This window comes from Dryas octopetala, chromosome 2 (assembly GCF_963921425.1).
Source record: "Dryas octopetala chromosome 2, drDryOcto1.1, whole genome shotgun sequence".
NCBI lineage: Eukaryota > Viridiplantae > Streptophyta > Magnoliopsida > Rosales > Rosaceae > Dryas > Dryas octopetala.
In genome coordinates, this window is record NC_141367.1 from 14,710,416 (window position 1) to 14,726,605 (window position 16,190).

Genomic DNA, 16,190 nt, shown 5'->3' on the forward strand with positions numbered 1-16,190 from the left:
GGATTTGTACTCTTGAAACCAAGAAACACACCTAGAGCATCCTACTCTAGAGCGACAGAGTTGTAACTAGCTGCCAAAGTGAACTCCACGTAGGGAATTTTTTTTTTTTGAGTAAATTTATATTACAAATTAAAGTGATTAATGACTTCGTTAGGTTCCTATACATATTTGTTTTTTGTTTACTCTATCATGAACTACTGCCTTAAAAAAAAACTATTAATTGTAACCGAAAGAAAAAAAAAAAAAAAACTATTAACCCTTATATACTGTTTGAAACATTACTTTAGTGCCTTTAATTCGAGGACATATGGAAAAGCCATTATTGTTCTTAGTATAAAAGTAATTAAGTTGTTAATATTTAGGTCAACGCATTTCGTTGTCACCCAAATTAATTTAATTACAACACACTAATCAATACTACAACACATCCAAAAATAAAAAATTCCACCTACTCCTTATAAGTTATAAGTTATAACACATACTTTTAAGTTTTAAGATACCCTCCTCTTGAAAGTAGCAACCTTTTCCAAAACCATATTATAGACACAATTAGCAGAAAATAAACCCTTTCAAAAATTCAATTTCCCAAAAAGCCCCTAAACTTTTTCGATTATCGCAACTATGTCCCTTGACTCCGACACTGCCGTGGCTTCCTCCAGCAGAGACTGGTACTTCCCCTCACCGCCGTTCATCCACACGAACTCACACTCGACGAAATTCCCAAAATACCCCCGGAGGTTCCCAACAAACCCCAGACCGTCCCAACAACAGCCCCTCCCTCCCGATTCTCGTCAGCCGTTCGGCGGCGGCGTTTCGTCTTCGACCTCCGCCCCTCGCGGAGCTTTCGGCCATGAGAGGCTTCGACGGAGATTCGACTTCGGCCGCCGGCGAGAGCAGCCGGCCAGAAACGGCGTCAACGAGGCCGTTTCGAGCGTTTCCGACGGCGTTTCGAGAAGACGACCGGACGTTTCGACCGCCGTTTCTGGCGAAAAGTTTATTGCGTTTTCGGGGCAAAGCTTCAAAATTCGGTGGAAAATGGCTTTTTCAGTAGCGGTACTCTCTCTCTCTCTCTAATATTATGTATATATGCGTATATAATTGTGATTTGGAGCTCAGAATTTGGTGTATATTGCAGATTTTGATGACAGTATTCTCATCAGTGGTGTACCAAAATTTCTGTTTACATATCCAAGTCAATGAGTTGCAGGTATAATTCTGTTGCATTATATATTTGCAATATTTATAAAGGAAAGAAAGCAATGAAATGTTGGTTTTATTTGCATACTATATTAAAAAGGAAAGAAAGAAATGAAATGTTGGTTTTATTTGCAATTTATTGTATATTTTGTTTTTGATGGATTAATGTCAAGTAGATAAGACCATAGTTAGTAAAACTTCTGTTTTTTGTATTTTTGAAAAGATACGGAAAAATACACGTACTTTTCAATCCAAACGTATATACACGTATTATTCAATTATACACGTATCATTCCATACTAAATACATATTTTTCACGTATTATTCGCGTACTTTTGAAAATAAAAAAAAAATAATATTATAGCCGAATTTTTCACCGTACCTTTAAAGCAAATAGTCCGAATAATACATGTACGTATTTTATACATATTTTTGCCATCCCGTATATTTCTAACTATAGATAAAACATCCAACTTGAGAAATTTAATGCATGAAAAGTTTTATGATTTTTTATTTTTTTTAAAGACATGAAATTAAAATTTGGTTTTATTTACTTGAATCTGAATTTCTTTTAGATTTATGTAGTAAATAAACTATAGTATAGATGTGTTTTTTTGTTAATAACTTGTATGAATTCCTTGTATTTCTGTATTTAAAATCTAAAATTACTCAAATTGGAGTGACAGATACACCAAGTTGCAGTTCATATGCATTGTAATTTATTTTGTTTTCCTGAAGACGTGCATCAACATAATTGTGTCTTTGGTTGATTAGAATCTTTAGATTACTGGTCCTTAGTTAGGTTTTAACTGTGGAATTAATAGTAGGTACTGTGAATAGCTTGGAAAAACGAAATTTGATTTTTTTCAAATTTTGGGGAAATTTTAATTGATTATGATTTGTGTTTTGGACAATCACCAAAATTGATGATCATGTGCTGCCCCTGTAGGTGGTTGATTTTTGTTTTTAATTTATTAAAAAGCTTGTGAGTTACCAAATATGTTTGTGAAAATGGAGCATTGTAATAAGATTTCAGCCTGCAAAGACGATGAGTGGAACTAAGCGAAGTTAAGTTATTTTTTTAGATAAGTTAGGTGATTCACCAAAAATAAATAAAACTAAAGAGGAAAAATTTAGAGGCTGTGTTTGGATGGCTGCAATTGGAGATTCAGAATGGAAATATTTATGGGAAGGACATTCCTAGTAATAGTTGATAGGATACTTGTGTTGTCCTTACTCTGGTGTTTGGTTCAGTCCAATTTTAGATAGGAATAGAACTATTTTCAGTCCTTTTTCGGAAATGGAAAACCAAGAACAGAAACTTAAATTTGAAATATCAACTTGGCACATACTGGCTTGCACCACTTTGCTCCCATAACATTCAGACTTGTAACCAGGCTTTAATGCTGAACCTGATTCTGTGCCAGTCTCAACACAATTATGAACCCTTCAATTTTATAGGTCATTCTTTTTTCTTTCTATTGTTTTTACTTTATCTCTTCTGTTGTTATATAGTCTAAACCGTAGATGAAGAACACATTCAACAAGCTCTATTCCTAAACTGACATCTCAGAAGTTTAATTTTTATATGCAAATGTAGAAAATAATTAGGGTCCATATTTGCAACCCTAGTTCAAATTTTTATTTTACAAACTGGCAGGAAGAGTATGAAGAAATATTTGATCGGCTAAAATGGTAGAGAAATAATGGATTTTTGAGGTGGATTAGAAAGCACCCAAAGACCCAAAGGAAAAGGAAAATTATAAAGTAAGGAGGATGAGAGAGGTGCTTAGTTGCCAATGGTGTCTTTGGCACATTCTTCTGTTGGAGCACCAAAAACACCAAAGAGGAATAGTTGGTTCTGGCAGATTGCTCAGAAATCTCCTAGGTTGAACTCTTATTTTGAAGATCAGGAGCTCTAGGCCTTGTTTGATGTGTACGATTGGATTGGATAGGTTAAATGTCTAGATTCATGTGTATTCAAGCAAGAAGCTTCTAACTTGAAGAAAGAAGATGGGACGAAGATGGATTAGCCATAAAGGGGAACTTATCCCCACTAATCCCACCATTTTTGTGGGGATTGGAAGGGATAAGTTTCCCCTTATGACTAATCCATCTTCTAACCATCTTTTTCCCTGTCTTCTTCCCATCTTCTTCACATCTTCTTCCTTCAAGTTAGAAGCTTCTTCCTTCAATACACATGAATTTAGCCATTTAACCTATCCAATCCAATCTTGCGCATCAAACGAGGCCCTAGGAACTTAATTTGTGTTCACCACTCCAGGACATCAGAATAACAATACCAACCTGTTGGGGGTTTAAGATATCCACAAAATGCAGTATCTATACCAGTTCGGTTATGGATTCTGCTTGGACATGTCCAAATGCCAGGTGATTCAGATCCAGAATTTTGCTTCATTCCTGATGTTCATTCCAGCCACCCAAACGGTTCTAAGAGCTTGTACTTTCTTTTTGTGCCATTTTCATCATTTTCCCTGAGTTCTCATAGTGGCTTTGGTATGTTTTTATTTTCTTAATTTTAATTTTTTATGGCTTTTGTTACTACAATGCTATTTACAATTGTCAAATCTAAAGTTTACAAATAAACTGAGGATGAGAAATTGATGTGTTGCTCAGTTCACATAACAGCATGTGCATCGAGAATAATTTTTATTTTGAGATCAAGGTGCCTGTACATGATGATTTTTCCTTTCTCAATCTGGCTTGGATTTAGTATCCCTTGATATGAGTTGGAGCTATTAATTTTCTGTTTGAAGTAATGTTCCATTGTTAATATGGTGAGACCTTGCTAATTGAAACATATTTTCTGCTTTTAGGAGCATAATTCCAAGCTTGAATATAGATTACGAGCCTACAATTTGTCAGACTCTATGGAGCTCATCAGTTCCTTTGGGCAGGAGATTGATCTTCCTAGCAAAAGCTTAAAAAGATTAGCTCTTATTGTGTCCCTCACACTTTTATCTATCCCTGTCCTAGCTTTCAAGTACATTGACTATATCTCTAGATCAAGATCATCAGAAAATATTTCAGAAGAAGTTTCTCTAAACAAACAGCTAGCATATCAGGTGGATGTGTTTTTATCAGTCCGCCCATATTCTAAGCCATTGGCATTGTTAGTTGCTACTCTATTACTTATTTGTCTAGGGGGGTTAGCACTCTTTGGAGTGAAAGATGATAGCTTAGCAGAATGTCTTTGGTTATCGTGGACTTATGTAGCTGATTCTGGCAACCATACTGACTCTGAAAAAATTGGTGAAAGGCTTGTATCGGTTTCCATTAGCTTTGGTGGGATGCTTATATTTGCAATGATGCTTGGACTTGTTTCTGATGCAATTTCAGAGAAGTTTGACTCATTGAGGAAAGGACGAAGTGAGGTGGTTGAGCAAAACCATACTTTAATTCTTGGTTGGAGCGATAAATTGGTAAAGTTCTGATTGTGTTGCTTATTTTTCTCTCATACTTTTAATTCTTGGTTGGAGCTATAATTTTGTTGCATTATGAAAATAAATAAGAAAAAATTAAGTATTACTTTAAGGAAAAATGATTTGATAGCTTGAATTGCCTTTTTGTTCCATTCACAAAGAATGCCATTGTAAATTCAGGGATCGCTATTGAATCAGATTGCAATAGCCAATGAGAGTTTGGGTGGAGGGACTGTTGTAGTAATGGCTGAGCGAGATAAAGAGGAAATGGAACTTGACATTGCTAAAATGGAGTTTGATTTCAAAGGAACATCTGTAATTTGCAGAAGTGGGAGCCCTCTTATTCTGGCCGACTTGAAAAAGGTATGAATACTTGTTTTCTTTGGTTTCTTTAACTTAAAAATATGGAATAACTTTATCCTCCACGACGTCCCTCATGATTTCATGCAGGACATTCTGCAGGAGTGGGGCAATATATAATAATGGTGAAATTGTTGCATAAAAGTCTTTTAGTTTGCAGGACTCTGATATCAAATCTGCTACTCAGCTACATGCCTACATCTTAGTGATTGTTTTGTTTGTTTCACCAAGAATCTCTTTACATCTCTGCTGTACAGTATATTACAGGATGTTGGAGAGACCTTTTTTCTAATGCATGCATTCACATAATGCTGAAACTATTCATAGCATTTGTAAGATTCTCCATGTGTTTGCTTATACCATCATTATGCAGGTATCTGTCTCCAAGGCCCGTGCAATAATTGTCCTTGCTGAAGATGGAAATGCTGATCAGGTATACTTGAATTAACATATTTATGTGCTCGAATATTTGATACCATACACGCATACTATACTGTTCATTACCTGTTGGGTTTGATGCAGAGTGATGCCCGTGCATTGAGAACAGTCTTAAGTCTAACTGGAGTAAAAGAAGGGCTGAGAGGACATATTGTGGTTGAACTAAGTGATCTTGACAATGAGGTTCTTGTTAAACTTGTTGGCGGAGATCTTGTTGAAACTGTTGTGGCTCATGATGTAATTGGTCGTTTGATGATTCAATGTGCTAGGCAGCCCGGACTTGCACAGGTCACGTTCTGTTTGTGTGGATGCTTCAAGTTTTAACATTATTTGGATCTTCACACAATTTTAGTGCAATTTTCGGTGATTTTCTTTTTTACTAAAACCCTTGTTGATTTTCTGTATGGCAATTGGTTAATTTTTCTGGGCCATAGCAGATCTGGGAAGATATCCTTGGGTTTGAAAATTGTGAGTTCTACATCAAAAGATGGCCGCAGTTGGATGGCATGCATTTTGAGGATGTATTGATCAGTTATCCTGATGCCATTCCTTGTGGAGTCAAGGTTGCGTCATTAGGTGGTAAAATTATTCTGAATCCTGATGACTCTTATGTTCTACAAGAAGGCGATGAAGTACTTGTCATAGCAGAGGATGACGATACCTATGCTCCTGCAGCATTGCCTACGGTGATTTCAAATTCCTTTAAAGCATAGAAATTTCAAAATATTTGCTTATTTTACTTTTCTTTTTCTCCTTTCTTTGTGTTGATGGTCTCTACTTATGATAAATACTTCTAGAGTAAGCTTCAACCCACTCTTATCCAAAAGAAACATATTTAAGGTAATTTAGGTAAAATTAGTTCTCAGCGACGTTTTTTACTCCTTGTCCAATTCATGATGCATTTAGGCTCACTGAGTGAGGAGGGTGAAAAAAATAACAGACAAAAAGAATTAATGCATTAAGAAAGAAAAATTTCGGGTCACTTGACTATCAGTGATTTGTTTTTTTTACTTTCTAGTTCTCAATATCACATCAGGCCCTTGATTTTATTTGGTTTGGTTTGGAAGCAATCATTTCAAGTATTGTGCTGATGATTATTTATAGGGGAAGGACAACTGCAAAAGCTATTGGTTTGTTTTCACAGTATTTCTCGTGGAGATTTTCAATGGGCTGTTCCAAAACAGCTTAAAATTATCTTTTACCAACAAATTTTCAGAATCATTCATGTCAAAAGGAAATCTTTAGATTGATAATCAATACCTATTACAACATTAGAATTTTAAAATAGCCGAAATCAATACCTATAGATTTTGCACCATTTAGATTGATAATCAAAACCTATAGATTTTGCACCATTTATATGTTCTGCAAGTTTGTTATTTTATGCAGTTTAAAATTTATAGTTAATTAGCCTAAGGTTCTTGATGATACATATTTTCAATCAAAAGTACAGCATTTTGATTTTGTTAAATTTAATCCTTCAAAATAGAATAGATTAATATTCAAATTTTAAAGGTATACATGTGTTTTTTCAAACACTTTAATTGACCTTTTTATAACAGGGAGGCTTCTCAACAGAAAACAAAAAACAAAAAAGGAAAAAGCAGTAAGACTAAAAGTATCAAATTTGAAAATATCATAACTTCCATTCTGCATGTTTGTTAATTTGTATTTTGGAAAGCATTTGTTGAGATCTATCAAAGAAAATCCATGATTTATATTAAATGATGTCCAGAAAATAAACATCTGCCTAGGACCCAGTTGCAGCACACAACAAAACCTTCCATTTTTCTCTCCTTTCATTTCCAGAGTCCAAACCCTCCCATAGCCTGAAGCCTCCCATGGCTCCCAAACTGTAACCCCAATTTCACTAAATAATTCCAAAGCCTTTATTCTAATGGATAAATTCCACATTTAATAATTTCATTGTGTATTTGTGGAACAGATACATTAAATTGTACATAATTTAGATACAAATAGATGGAATTTTTGTTGTTGGTGAGAATGGGGGATGTATTCTTCTTTTCTAGTACATTATTTTTCTTTACGTGATTTTATTAAATGGTTCTTGACGAGTGTTTTCTGAAAATACAAATTTTATGAAAAATGGATATGTAAAATAAAAGTTATGGTATTTTAAAGTTGTTCTAGAAACAAATCAAACATGTTTGTAAGTTTTCTTGTTGTTTTTGGGTATGTGATATGTATTGGTGTTTTACTTATATGCTTGAACTGTATTTATAGGTTTAAAATCCATTGGACTTCAGTTACCAACAAGGGTTTAGTTGAGTGGCCAAGCCCGTGGTTTGCTCCCATGTGGTTTGAGGTTCGATTCCTCAAAGGTACTTATCTAGCTATTTGCTAGAGTTTCTTGCCTCCCAAAGATTGTAGGGTTCGGCAGGGCACCCCAATTTTGAATCCGGGGCTGCCTGAGGGATTTCTGGGTATTAAAAAAAACAAATCTAAAAATCCCTAAAATTTAATCACATTGGATGCTGCCATATATTTTTCTGCTTGTCTTGTTAAACTTTTTTTTTTTTTTTTTTTTTTTGTGTTTTTTGTTTTTATGAATGTGGTTGGCTAATCTATCTAGACATGATTCAAAGTATAGGATTATGATGGTTTTCCTTCATAGAACTTCTAGGTAGTGCATTTTGAGTTGTGAAGGTCTGTCAAACTTTGTTGTTACACGTATATGGTCATTATACATGTGTATTCCATCCTCTGAGACTGTTGCCGCAATTCAGCCCTTTGTTACAATCACGTGCCTCTTCTTCCCCCTCCTCCACAACTATTGCATACTATATAATGCATTAAAAGGCTTATGTCATTATGCATATGATTACTGATCGGAAGTCAGAACGAACATAAAATTGTGTGAAAATGCAATCAACGCAAACTAAAGCTGCAAGAAAGGGCTATAAGTTAGAGGTCAATCTTTTAAAGAATAAACTCTTCTAGTCCTCATTAGGATGATGCCTACCATGGAGTTTTAGTGAATGGGAGATACCATAATTAAAACTCACAAAACTATAATCACTTTGATCATTCAGGTCAAAGAGGCATCTTTCATACACATTGTCCGAACAGCAAGAAAGCCACAGAAGATTCTACTTTGTGGATGGAGGAGGGACATTGATGATATGCTTGTGGTAAGTTCTTTCTGTTGACGCCCCTAATTTTTCTTTTTCTTCGCTTGGATGCTGCAGGTCTGGAGAGGAAGTCTACCCAAAGACTTTATTGTTCCAAAGTCTGCAGAAAGGATACTTTTTTGTGGTTGGCGGCGAGATATGGAGGATATGATTATGGTAATGCCAGATGTCTGCAATCATGTTCCCAGTACTTGGGGTGCAGTTCTAGTATACAAATTGCTGATGATCATCTCACAGACAGTGTCCTGTTTTCCTATGCACCTTCAAATTAGATTGCATTTTTGGATTCAAGTTTAAAAATTTCAGAAATTCCACTTGCCAGATCTGAATTGATGCTACTATATGATTATTTAATTTACCTTTTAGAAAATTACATTCAAGCATATATGACTTTTAGGTATTGGATGCCTTTCTAGCCCCTGGTTCAGAGCTCTGGATGTTCAATGAGGTTGCTGAAAAAGAGAGGGAAAAGAAGCTCATTGATGGTGGCCTTGACATCAGCCGGTTGGTAAATATAACTTTAGTTAATCGTGAGGGAAATGCAGTCATACGCCGTCATTTGGAAAGCCTTCCCTTGCATTCTTTTGATTCGGTGAGCAACAAAATATTTGATCTCTTCTTTATAAATCTCTGTATTTCAGTAGTAAAAGGGAAGGGGGTGAAATTTCATACATAACGAAAATGAGGACTCATGCTGCACATGAAACGATTGTCTACATACCAACAAGACCTGCCATGGGAAAGAACTTGCTGGCTGAGTGTTACTATCTTACTGGTGTACCATCTCTGAGCAGTGATATTATTTTACCATCTGAAATGCAGTAGCCAGTTAGTGACATGAATTAAGTTTCATCTTTCAAATTGATTCTCGTTAACCTCCATTGGTGGCTTTGTGTAGGGTTGTTTTTTTTTTTTTTTTGTTTTTCCTTTTTTGGTGATGTTAATGATAATTACTTAGTCTGTTTAACTTCATAGGTTACACATGCTCTCATGTAGTAATTCATCAGTGCAGATCTTAATATTGGCTGATGAGTCTGTGGAAGACTCGGCAATTCAAGCTGATTCCAGATCTCTTGCCACGCTACTTTTAATTCGTGATATTCAGGTACTTTGCAATTTGATCTTTGAGTACACCATAAAACTATTGAAGCAATTAACTTTCTAAAGTTTATTTCTTCTATTTTGGTAATTTCTCAGACATTATGTTCTTTCTAAAGGAATCTGTTTTTATTATGTTGGTCAAAGACACTGTTTTTTTGTTGAATTGGTCTACTCTTGGCTGCTTTACGCATCCGCCATTCTATATGCATCAGTTTTGGACACGAGTGCAATGAGAAAGTTAGCATGCAACACATCTGGGTGTTGATATACTTAATTTTTGGTTTTTTTATGGTATTCAACTTAGCATTTTTAAGTATCTTCATCACGTTATTCATGCATAGTGATTTTTTGTTTTTTTTTGTTTTTTGCATTGATTAGAAGTTGTGTAATAGCAATATAGCATTGAGATTTTCAGTAGAACGACTTCTTCCTTGTATCATCAAGATTGAATTTCCTTGAGGACTGTTTGCGAATATATTTTTCCCTGGATATTTGAGTTATCATTGTTCATATTATACCTACCTTCAGTTCCAAGCATCTAAGATTTGAGTTACATTCTTGTCCACTTTCATGTAATGTTTTTGTGCATAACCATAAAGTGGGGTTTCATTTTGATTATTCCAGGCTAAGCGTCTCCCTATGGTAACACATGTTCAAAGAGGAAGCTTCTCAAAAGGATCATGGATAGGAGAAATGCAGCAAGCTTCAGATAAGTCGGTTATAATTAGTGAAATTCTGGACCCAAGGACTAAAAATCTATTATCCATGTCAAAGATCAGCGATTATGTGCTATCAAATGAGCTCGTCAGCATGGCATTGGCCATGGTGTCAGAGGACCGGCAAATAAATGATGTCTTGGAAGAGCTGTTTGCAGAGGAGGTATTCTTCCCTTTGATTAAAGTGTGTTATATATGATTCCATGCATTAGAACCAGGACTTTATTGGCAACCAAAATAGACTTAACATGAGCTCTCCCTTCAAACTATCCACATACAACATGTGGCTCAATTCCGAGGCATAATATTTTACTATCTTGAAGTTTACTATCTATGGATCACAGGTCAAGCACATATACCATTTAAGGAACTTAATTGCACTGCTTGCACAGTTCCAGCCTTTGCCTTTGGTAGTTTGACAAATTTCTGATTTAAAAGTACAGTTACCAAAGAAATGCAGTTAACAGATTTTACCATGTGGCAACTCTCTAATGGAGTCCAAGTCACTAGGGTTTAACTAATACAGAGTAGATATCCGTTTACTATGAAAAATGCCAATTGCAACCTTTATAACTTAATATTGCTATTTCCCCTCCTTTGCCCAATCTATTTGTCCTTTTTCTTTCAAACATTCTTCTCTAAAAACTAACTCCTCAAATCTTAATCTCAGATTTATCCTATCACATCTCCCTTCATCACTAAAGCTATCCCGCTCTTCCATTATATCTAAGTCCTTAATTCTTTCCTTAATTTCCATTTTATACTTCCTCACATCCCCAAAGACCTCCTTGTTCCACTCCCAAATCTTTTCCTTTACTTACCTATACTTCATAAACCTAAATTCTTCCCAACCTCGTTCACTGCTTCTTTCCCACCATTCCTTAAAACATTTTTTTGACCATATGATGCTCTGACCACATATTTCAATCCTAAAATGCCGACACCACCCTTTCAATTCACGTGTCAGTCCATTCAAATGTCATTCAAATGCTCTGACATTTGAATGGACTGACACGTGAATGAACTGTCCACCCTGATACAATATTAAAGTTAGCATCCAATCCAAAATTAATTGGCAATGGGTGGAGATGCCCAAAATATTATATAGTTTAGTACAAGGCTTGAAATACCCGATGCAAGATTTTATAATTTCAACAGGACACGACAACTAAATGATAGGGATTTTTTGCACGTCATTCTTTTAGAGGGTTTGGTTGAATGTGTCGGTGTTCTTCAAAGATCTTTTTCATGATTCTGAGAGTCAGAGTACTCCTTTTGAAGTAACTAGGTTGGGTTTCACCTCTATTTGGGTTTAAGGAAATAAATTTATTGTTAAACAAAAAGAGCAGTTAGCCAATGTCCCTCATCAGTTTGGGTGCTGAGGTTGGAGTTGGAGTGCATATCATTTAATTATGACCAATAACTGACTTGTTTCTTCAATTCATTAAGCTGTTGGTGTTACATATTTTGGATAGCTTTGTTTCTTTAGATGAAATCCTTTTGTTGTTGATGGTTCTTTAATTTCTGATTTATGGCGCAATTTCTTTCATACACGGATAATTTTTTGTTTTAGCAACCTTACCTTTTATATGTTTCAACAGGGAAATGAGTTGCAAATAAGGCAAGCAGATCTCTATCTTCGTGAAGGTGAGGAATTGAGCTTCTATGAAGTACTCTTGCGAGCCCGACAGAGGAGAGAGGTCATGATTGGTTACCGTTTGGCTAATGCTGAAAGAGCTGTGATCAATCCTCCAGCCAAAAGTGAGGGCCGGAGGTGGTCGGTGAAGGATGTTTTTGTGGTGATTGCTGAGAAGGAATGAGTCATTTCTAAAATCAACAGTAAGAGGAAAGTGTTTGAAACTCCATATGAAGTCAGGGATTGTCTTACTCTTAATGTCCATTTTACTTGGAAGTAAGAGACCCCATGCCAAAAATTAACTTCAAGATTTGCAGTTTAAATGGTGAATGCCAGCAGATTAGGTATATGCTGGCTGCTGTTCAGTACATTCCTGTAAATCACATTGGGTGCTCTACATTGGTCGAAGCTATCGTATGTGGCCATCCAGATGGGTTCTAGTTCAATTCATTAGTTAAGGACTTAAGGGTGTTTTCCTTAATCCAATATGTAGTTTAGGCTTTAATTTTCTGAAGTAAGCTGGTCTTAAGATTGGTTTTGTTTTTGTTTTTGTGTGTGTGTGTGTAAATTTACCCTTTAATCCAATGAAAGTTCAGTTAACAAAAAAAAAAAAAAAATTGCTTTCTTGGGTTGTAGTTAGTTTATTAAGTAAGCATACAAATAAAAATAAAAAAGTTGGGCAAACAACCATTTTAGCCCATGTAGTTTTGTGGTTGTTTTAATTTTGTCCATGTTGTTTCAATTGTTTCATTCAAGTTCTTGTAGTTTCGACATCATTTCAATCAAGTCCAAAGTTAGATTTCCATCAAGGTTTTAGATGATAGAACCATTAAGATAGGGTTATAATGGTCCAAGAATAAAAAGATTGTTGTCGTTGGCTTTTGATTGAAACAATTATACCCCTACTTTAACGATTCTACCATTTAAAAACTTGACGGAAATATAATTTTGAACTTGATTGAAATAATTTTGAAACTACGAGGACTTTATTGAAACAATTGAAAAAACGAGGACGAAATTGAAATAACCACCAAACTACAGGAATCAAATGGTTGTTCGCCTTAAAAAAGTTAGTTATTAAGTTTAGGCAGACCCCTTGTATTGAGAGATCCCTTATTAAAGGTTAAAAAATGGATCTCTTGTAAGACCAACTCCACATTATATTTTGATGATAAGAATCGTCTATATTTTAGGTCTTCATTTGATTAAATGATCATCATTTCAAGTGTTTACTGAAAATATTTTGTTCGTCTATTTATTTGATCAAAGTTAGATAGTTCAATGGTTTTCAATTTGTCTAATTTTTTGAAGGATGATATTTGAATAAAGACCTACAAAATAAACAGTTTGGATCGTTAAAATACTATATGGAGTTGAACATGAGACCTCTTCTAATATTGAGAAGAGATGTACCACTAAGCACAAGCTAGTTGGTTCATGGTAGTCAATTTCATAAAAATAAACCTTCATTTTTTTCTTTGCTTGGAACCGGACTAAGCTTATCTAACTTATCATCAATAGTCTATTTATTTAAGGGAAATTTAAAGTTTAGTCTATTTTATGAGCCTTTCTTAGACTAACCGGTAGTGATTTAAAGTTTTTAATTAAATCTTTTTATTTTTCTTCTTTGACGGCTTTATGTTATTTTTCATCTTGTTTACAAGGTACAAAGATGTGGGTTTCAAATTGGACTCCAATAATTTATTTTATCTGCATTTCCTACCGTTAAATCATAATGAATGTTACCGTTAATGATTCATGGCATGAAGATTCCTCATCTTACTTACAAGGTACAAAGATGTGGGTTTCAAATTGGACACCAACAATTCAGTTATTTTATCTGTATTTTCTATCATTAATATATATCATAATGACTTTAGAAAATTTGGATTAAACACTAAATATCAATAGTTTTTTAGAAAAATAGTAAGACACTAATTTTTTTTAGTTTAGGTACTAACTTAGAGTAAGAAATTTTGGATTAGGTCACAAATTGGTTTGATATATAGTTATGACTGTCGAATAGTTACAACTGTTACTGTTTCAAATTTATAAGGGTTTAATGTTTTTGATTTAGGCTTAGGGGATAAAGTCTTATAAAGTCTTACAAATATTGAAAAAATAACAAATCAATAAAAAAGTTATAACAATTAGATAATCATAGTTCGGTATAATTATGTTTTAAAAAGTTGGTACTTAAACTGAAATTTAATATTTAAAGTAAAATGATATAAATATTTTAATAGTTAAAATAAAAAAATATTATAATTTAGTACTTAAAGTCAACGAATCTTAATGACTTTTACCAATGATTCATTTCTTTTAAGAGAAACGGTCAAATACTATAATAAATGCAATAGGCCCACGTGCCATCTAGATTGCAAGTTGCAAGAACGAGGAAGTGAGGGTGACCTAATCTTAATAAGGAGAGCTGGCGTGAAAATGTTATATATAAGAACTTGACAGTTGGAGAAATTGGTATAAGAGTTCTCATTGATAAAACCCTCATAACAAATTAAGAAATGGGTGGGACATAGAGTCCTTTAAAGATCCTGGAAAACATAGCAAGTATGACCACAATTGTGGACCTGTGGTCACATGAGGATGTCTCATGTACGTCCTAATTAATGAATAATATATGCTAAAACTAAACTTAAAGAATAAAGATGAATCCATTTCTCAAAATCTTAAAGTACCTGCAACATTTAAGTTTTTCTGTATAATGCGCCTTGCTTATTCCTGTTCTCGATCTTAATTAATTTAGGGAACGTACCCAAGAAGTTGAAGGCGCGCATGTTCTTGAGTTGCCACAAGTAGAAGAAACAAGATTGAGTGCTCAATATTTCTCAAGCATGAAGAAATAAATTTCTTAAGGCCCTTGGATATATATCAAGTAAATTAGTAAAAAGTCACAAAAATTTGTACACTTCACTCATAAATTCATGTAAAAAATCTATTTATTTTTAAGCCACAAAAAATGACTTAAAACTAAATTTTTAGTTATAATATAGTATGTAAACTCTCACAGAATTACAGTTTATTTAGTTACGATGCATTATGTAAAAAGTTGCACTTTATTTTATTATAATACATTATGTAATTTTTGTAAAATTACAATTTATTTAGTTATGATATAGTATATATATAAAGAGTTATACTTTATTTGATTATGATGAGTATTGAATATTATTGAATGCTCCATACTTTATTTTCTTGAATTGTGGCTTTAGAAATATTTTTTGTGGCTTAAAAATAAATAAATTAGAAATTTGAGTTTATGACTAAAAAATGTTGTATGTTGTAGCATTAATAAAGATCGAACTCATATATATCTAACATATTAAAGTTTCTAAACTGGCCATGAATGGCATCAGCACCCACTAAAACCTGTGTGGTCAAGTATCTGACCCGCATAAACCTTGTTGAAATTAACATATATGTTACAGCCGCATTGAACAACTTTGTATAGGGATGAGGTATCATGAGGTATATAATTGTTTTCCACATCGCATGAGTACCTTTGGAATATGTAAAATACAAGCACATGGGTACCGTGTCCTGATTTGTAAGCCAGTTTTGCAAGGATAAGTATAGTCATGGGTATAACAAAATCTAAACCCTGTGTTTGGTTTATACTCGTTGGCTATTCTACATATAGGAGACTGTAATTAATCTAATGGAAGGAGCAATGCCCAATGATCTTGATTCTTGAATGCTTGTCCTCACTAGAAGAATTGGATCTAAATGGCGAAACATCAGTTTTAGCATACCTGCCAGTATTCTTGAATGCTTAGCATACAGACTAGACTTCATGTATGGAATATGTAGGAGTAGATGGTTTTACATCAATAGAAGCTAGCTAGCAATCCCAGTTCAATGTGCAAACTGCAAACTTCATATATATCTGGCGGATTATGTCTTTTTAATTGAACCAAATTTTCTGAATATTTACTGACTTAAACATGTCATCAGTTTCTCTCTAGAATATTTACTGACTTAAACATCGGATATTCTTTGTCTTGCACTTAAACATTTAGGTGAATTATATACTAAAGTCTCCAGTACTCTTTGGAGTTCGACCCAGGTGAAGCTATCCAACTAATTAATATGAGCTATATGATCTCTTGTTTTCTTTACATTTCTGCAT

The 16,190-nt window shown here is 34.2% G+C and overlaps 1 protein-coding gene across 2 annotated transcripts; it reads left to right on the forward strand.

Moving 5' to 3' along the window:
• Window positions 1-527: 527 nt before the first annotated feature.
• On the forward strand, window positions 528-12,447 carry LOC147293342 (ion channel CASTOR-like). Of its 2 annotated transcripts, none has more exons than XM_086230282.1 (12): window positions 528-1,053; window positions 1,136-1,207; window positions 4,035-4,640; window positions 4,821-5,003; window positions 5,374-5,433; window positions 5,523-5,726; window positions 5,876-6,124; window positions 8,492-8,590; window positions 8,988-9,182; window positions 9,603-9,695; window positions 10,316-10,570; window positions 12,009-12,447. In XM_086230282.1, the coding sequence occupies exons 1-12, from the start codon at window positions 622-624 to the stop codon at window positions 12,225-12,227; spliced, it is 2,667 nt and encodes an 888-aa protein (XP_086086408.1). In that variant the 5' UTR covers window positions 528-621; the 3' UTR covers window positions 12,228-12,447. The 2 variants fall into 2 exon arrangements, with proteins under 2 accessions (XP_086086408.1, XP_086086407.1); XM_086230281.1 differs by lacking the exon at window positions 8,492-8,590 and adding an exon at window positions 8,648-8,746.
• The last annotated feature ends 3,743 nt before the right edge of the window (window positions 12,448-16,190 follow it).

Excerpts from the sequence above, each read along its gene's own strand:
- LOC147293342 (XM_086230282.1), top strand. The coding sequence starts at position 622 with ATGTCCCTTGACTCCGACACTGCCGTGGCTTCCTCCAGCAGAGACTGG. Across the intron at positions 1,054-1,135 it reads AAATGGCTTTTTCAGTAGCG|ATTTTGATGACAGTATTCTC; the intron begins GTACTCTCTCTC and ends TGTATATTGCAG. Across the intron at positions 4,641-4,820 it reads TTGGTTGGAGCGATAAATTG|GGATCGCTATTGAATCAGAT; the intron begins GTAAAGTTCTGA and ends TTGTAAATTCAG.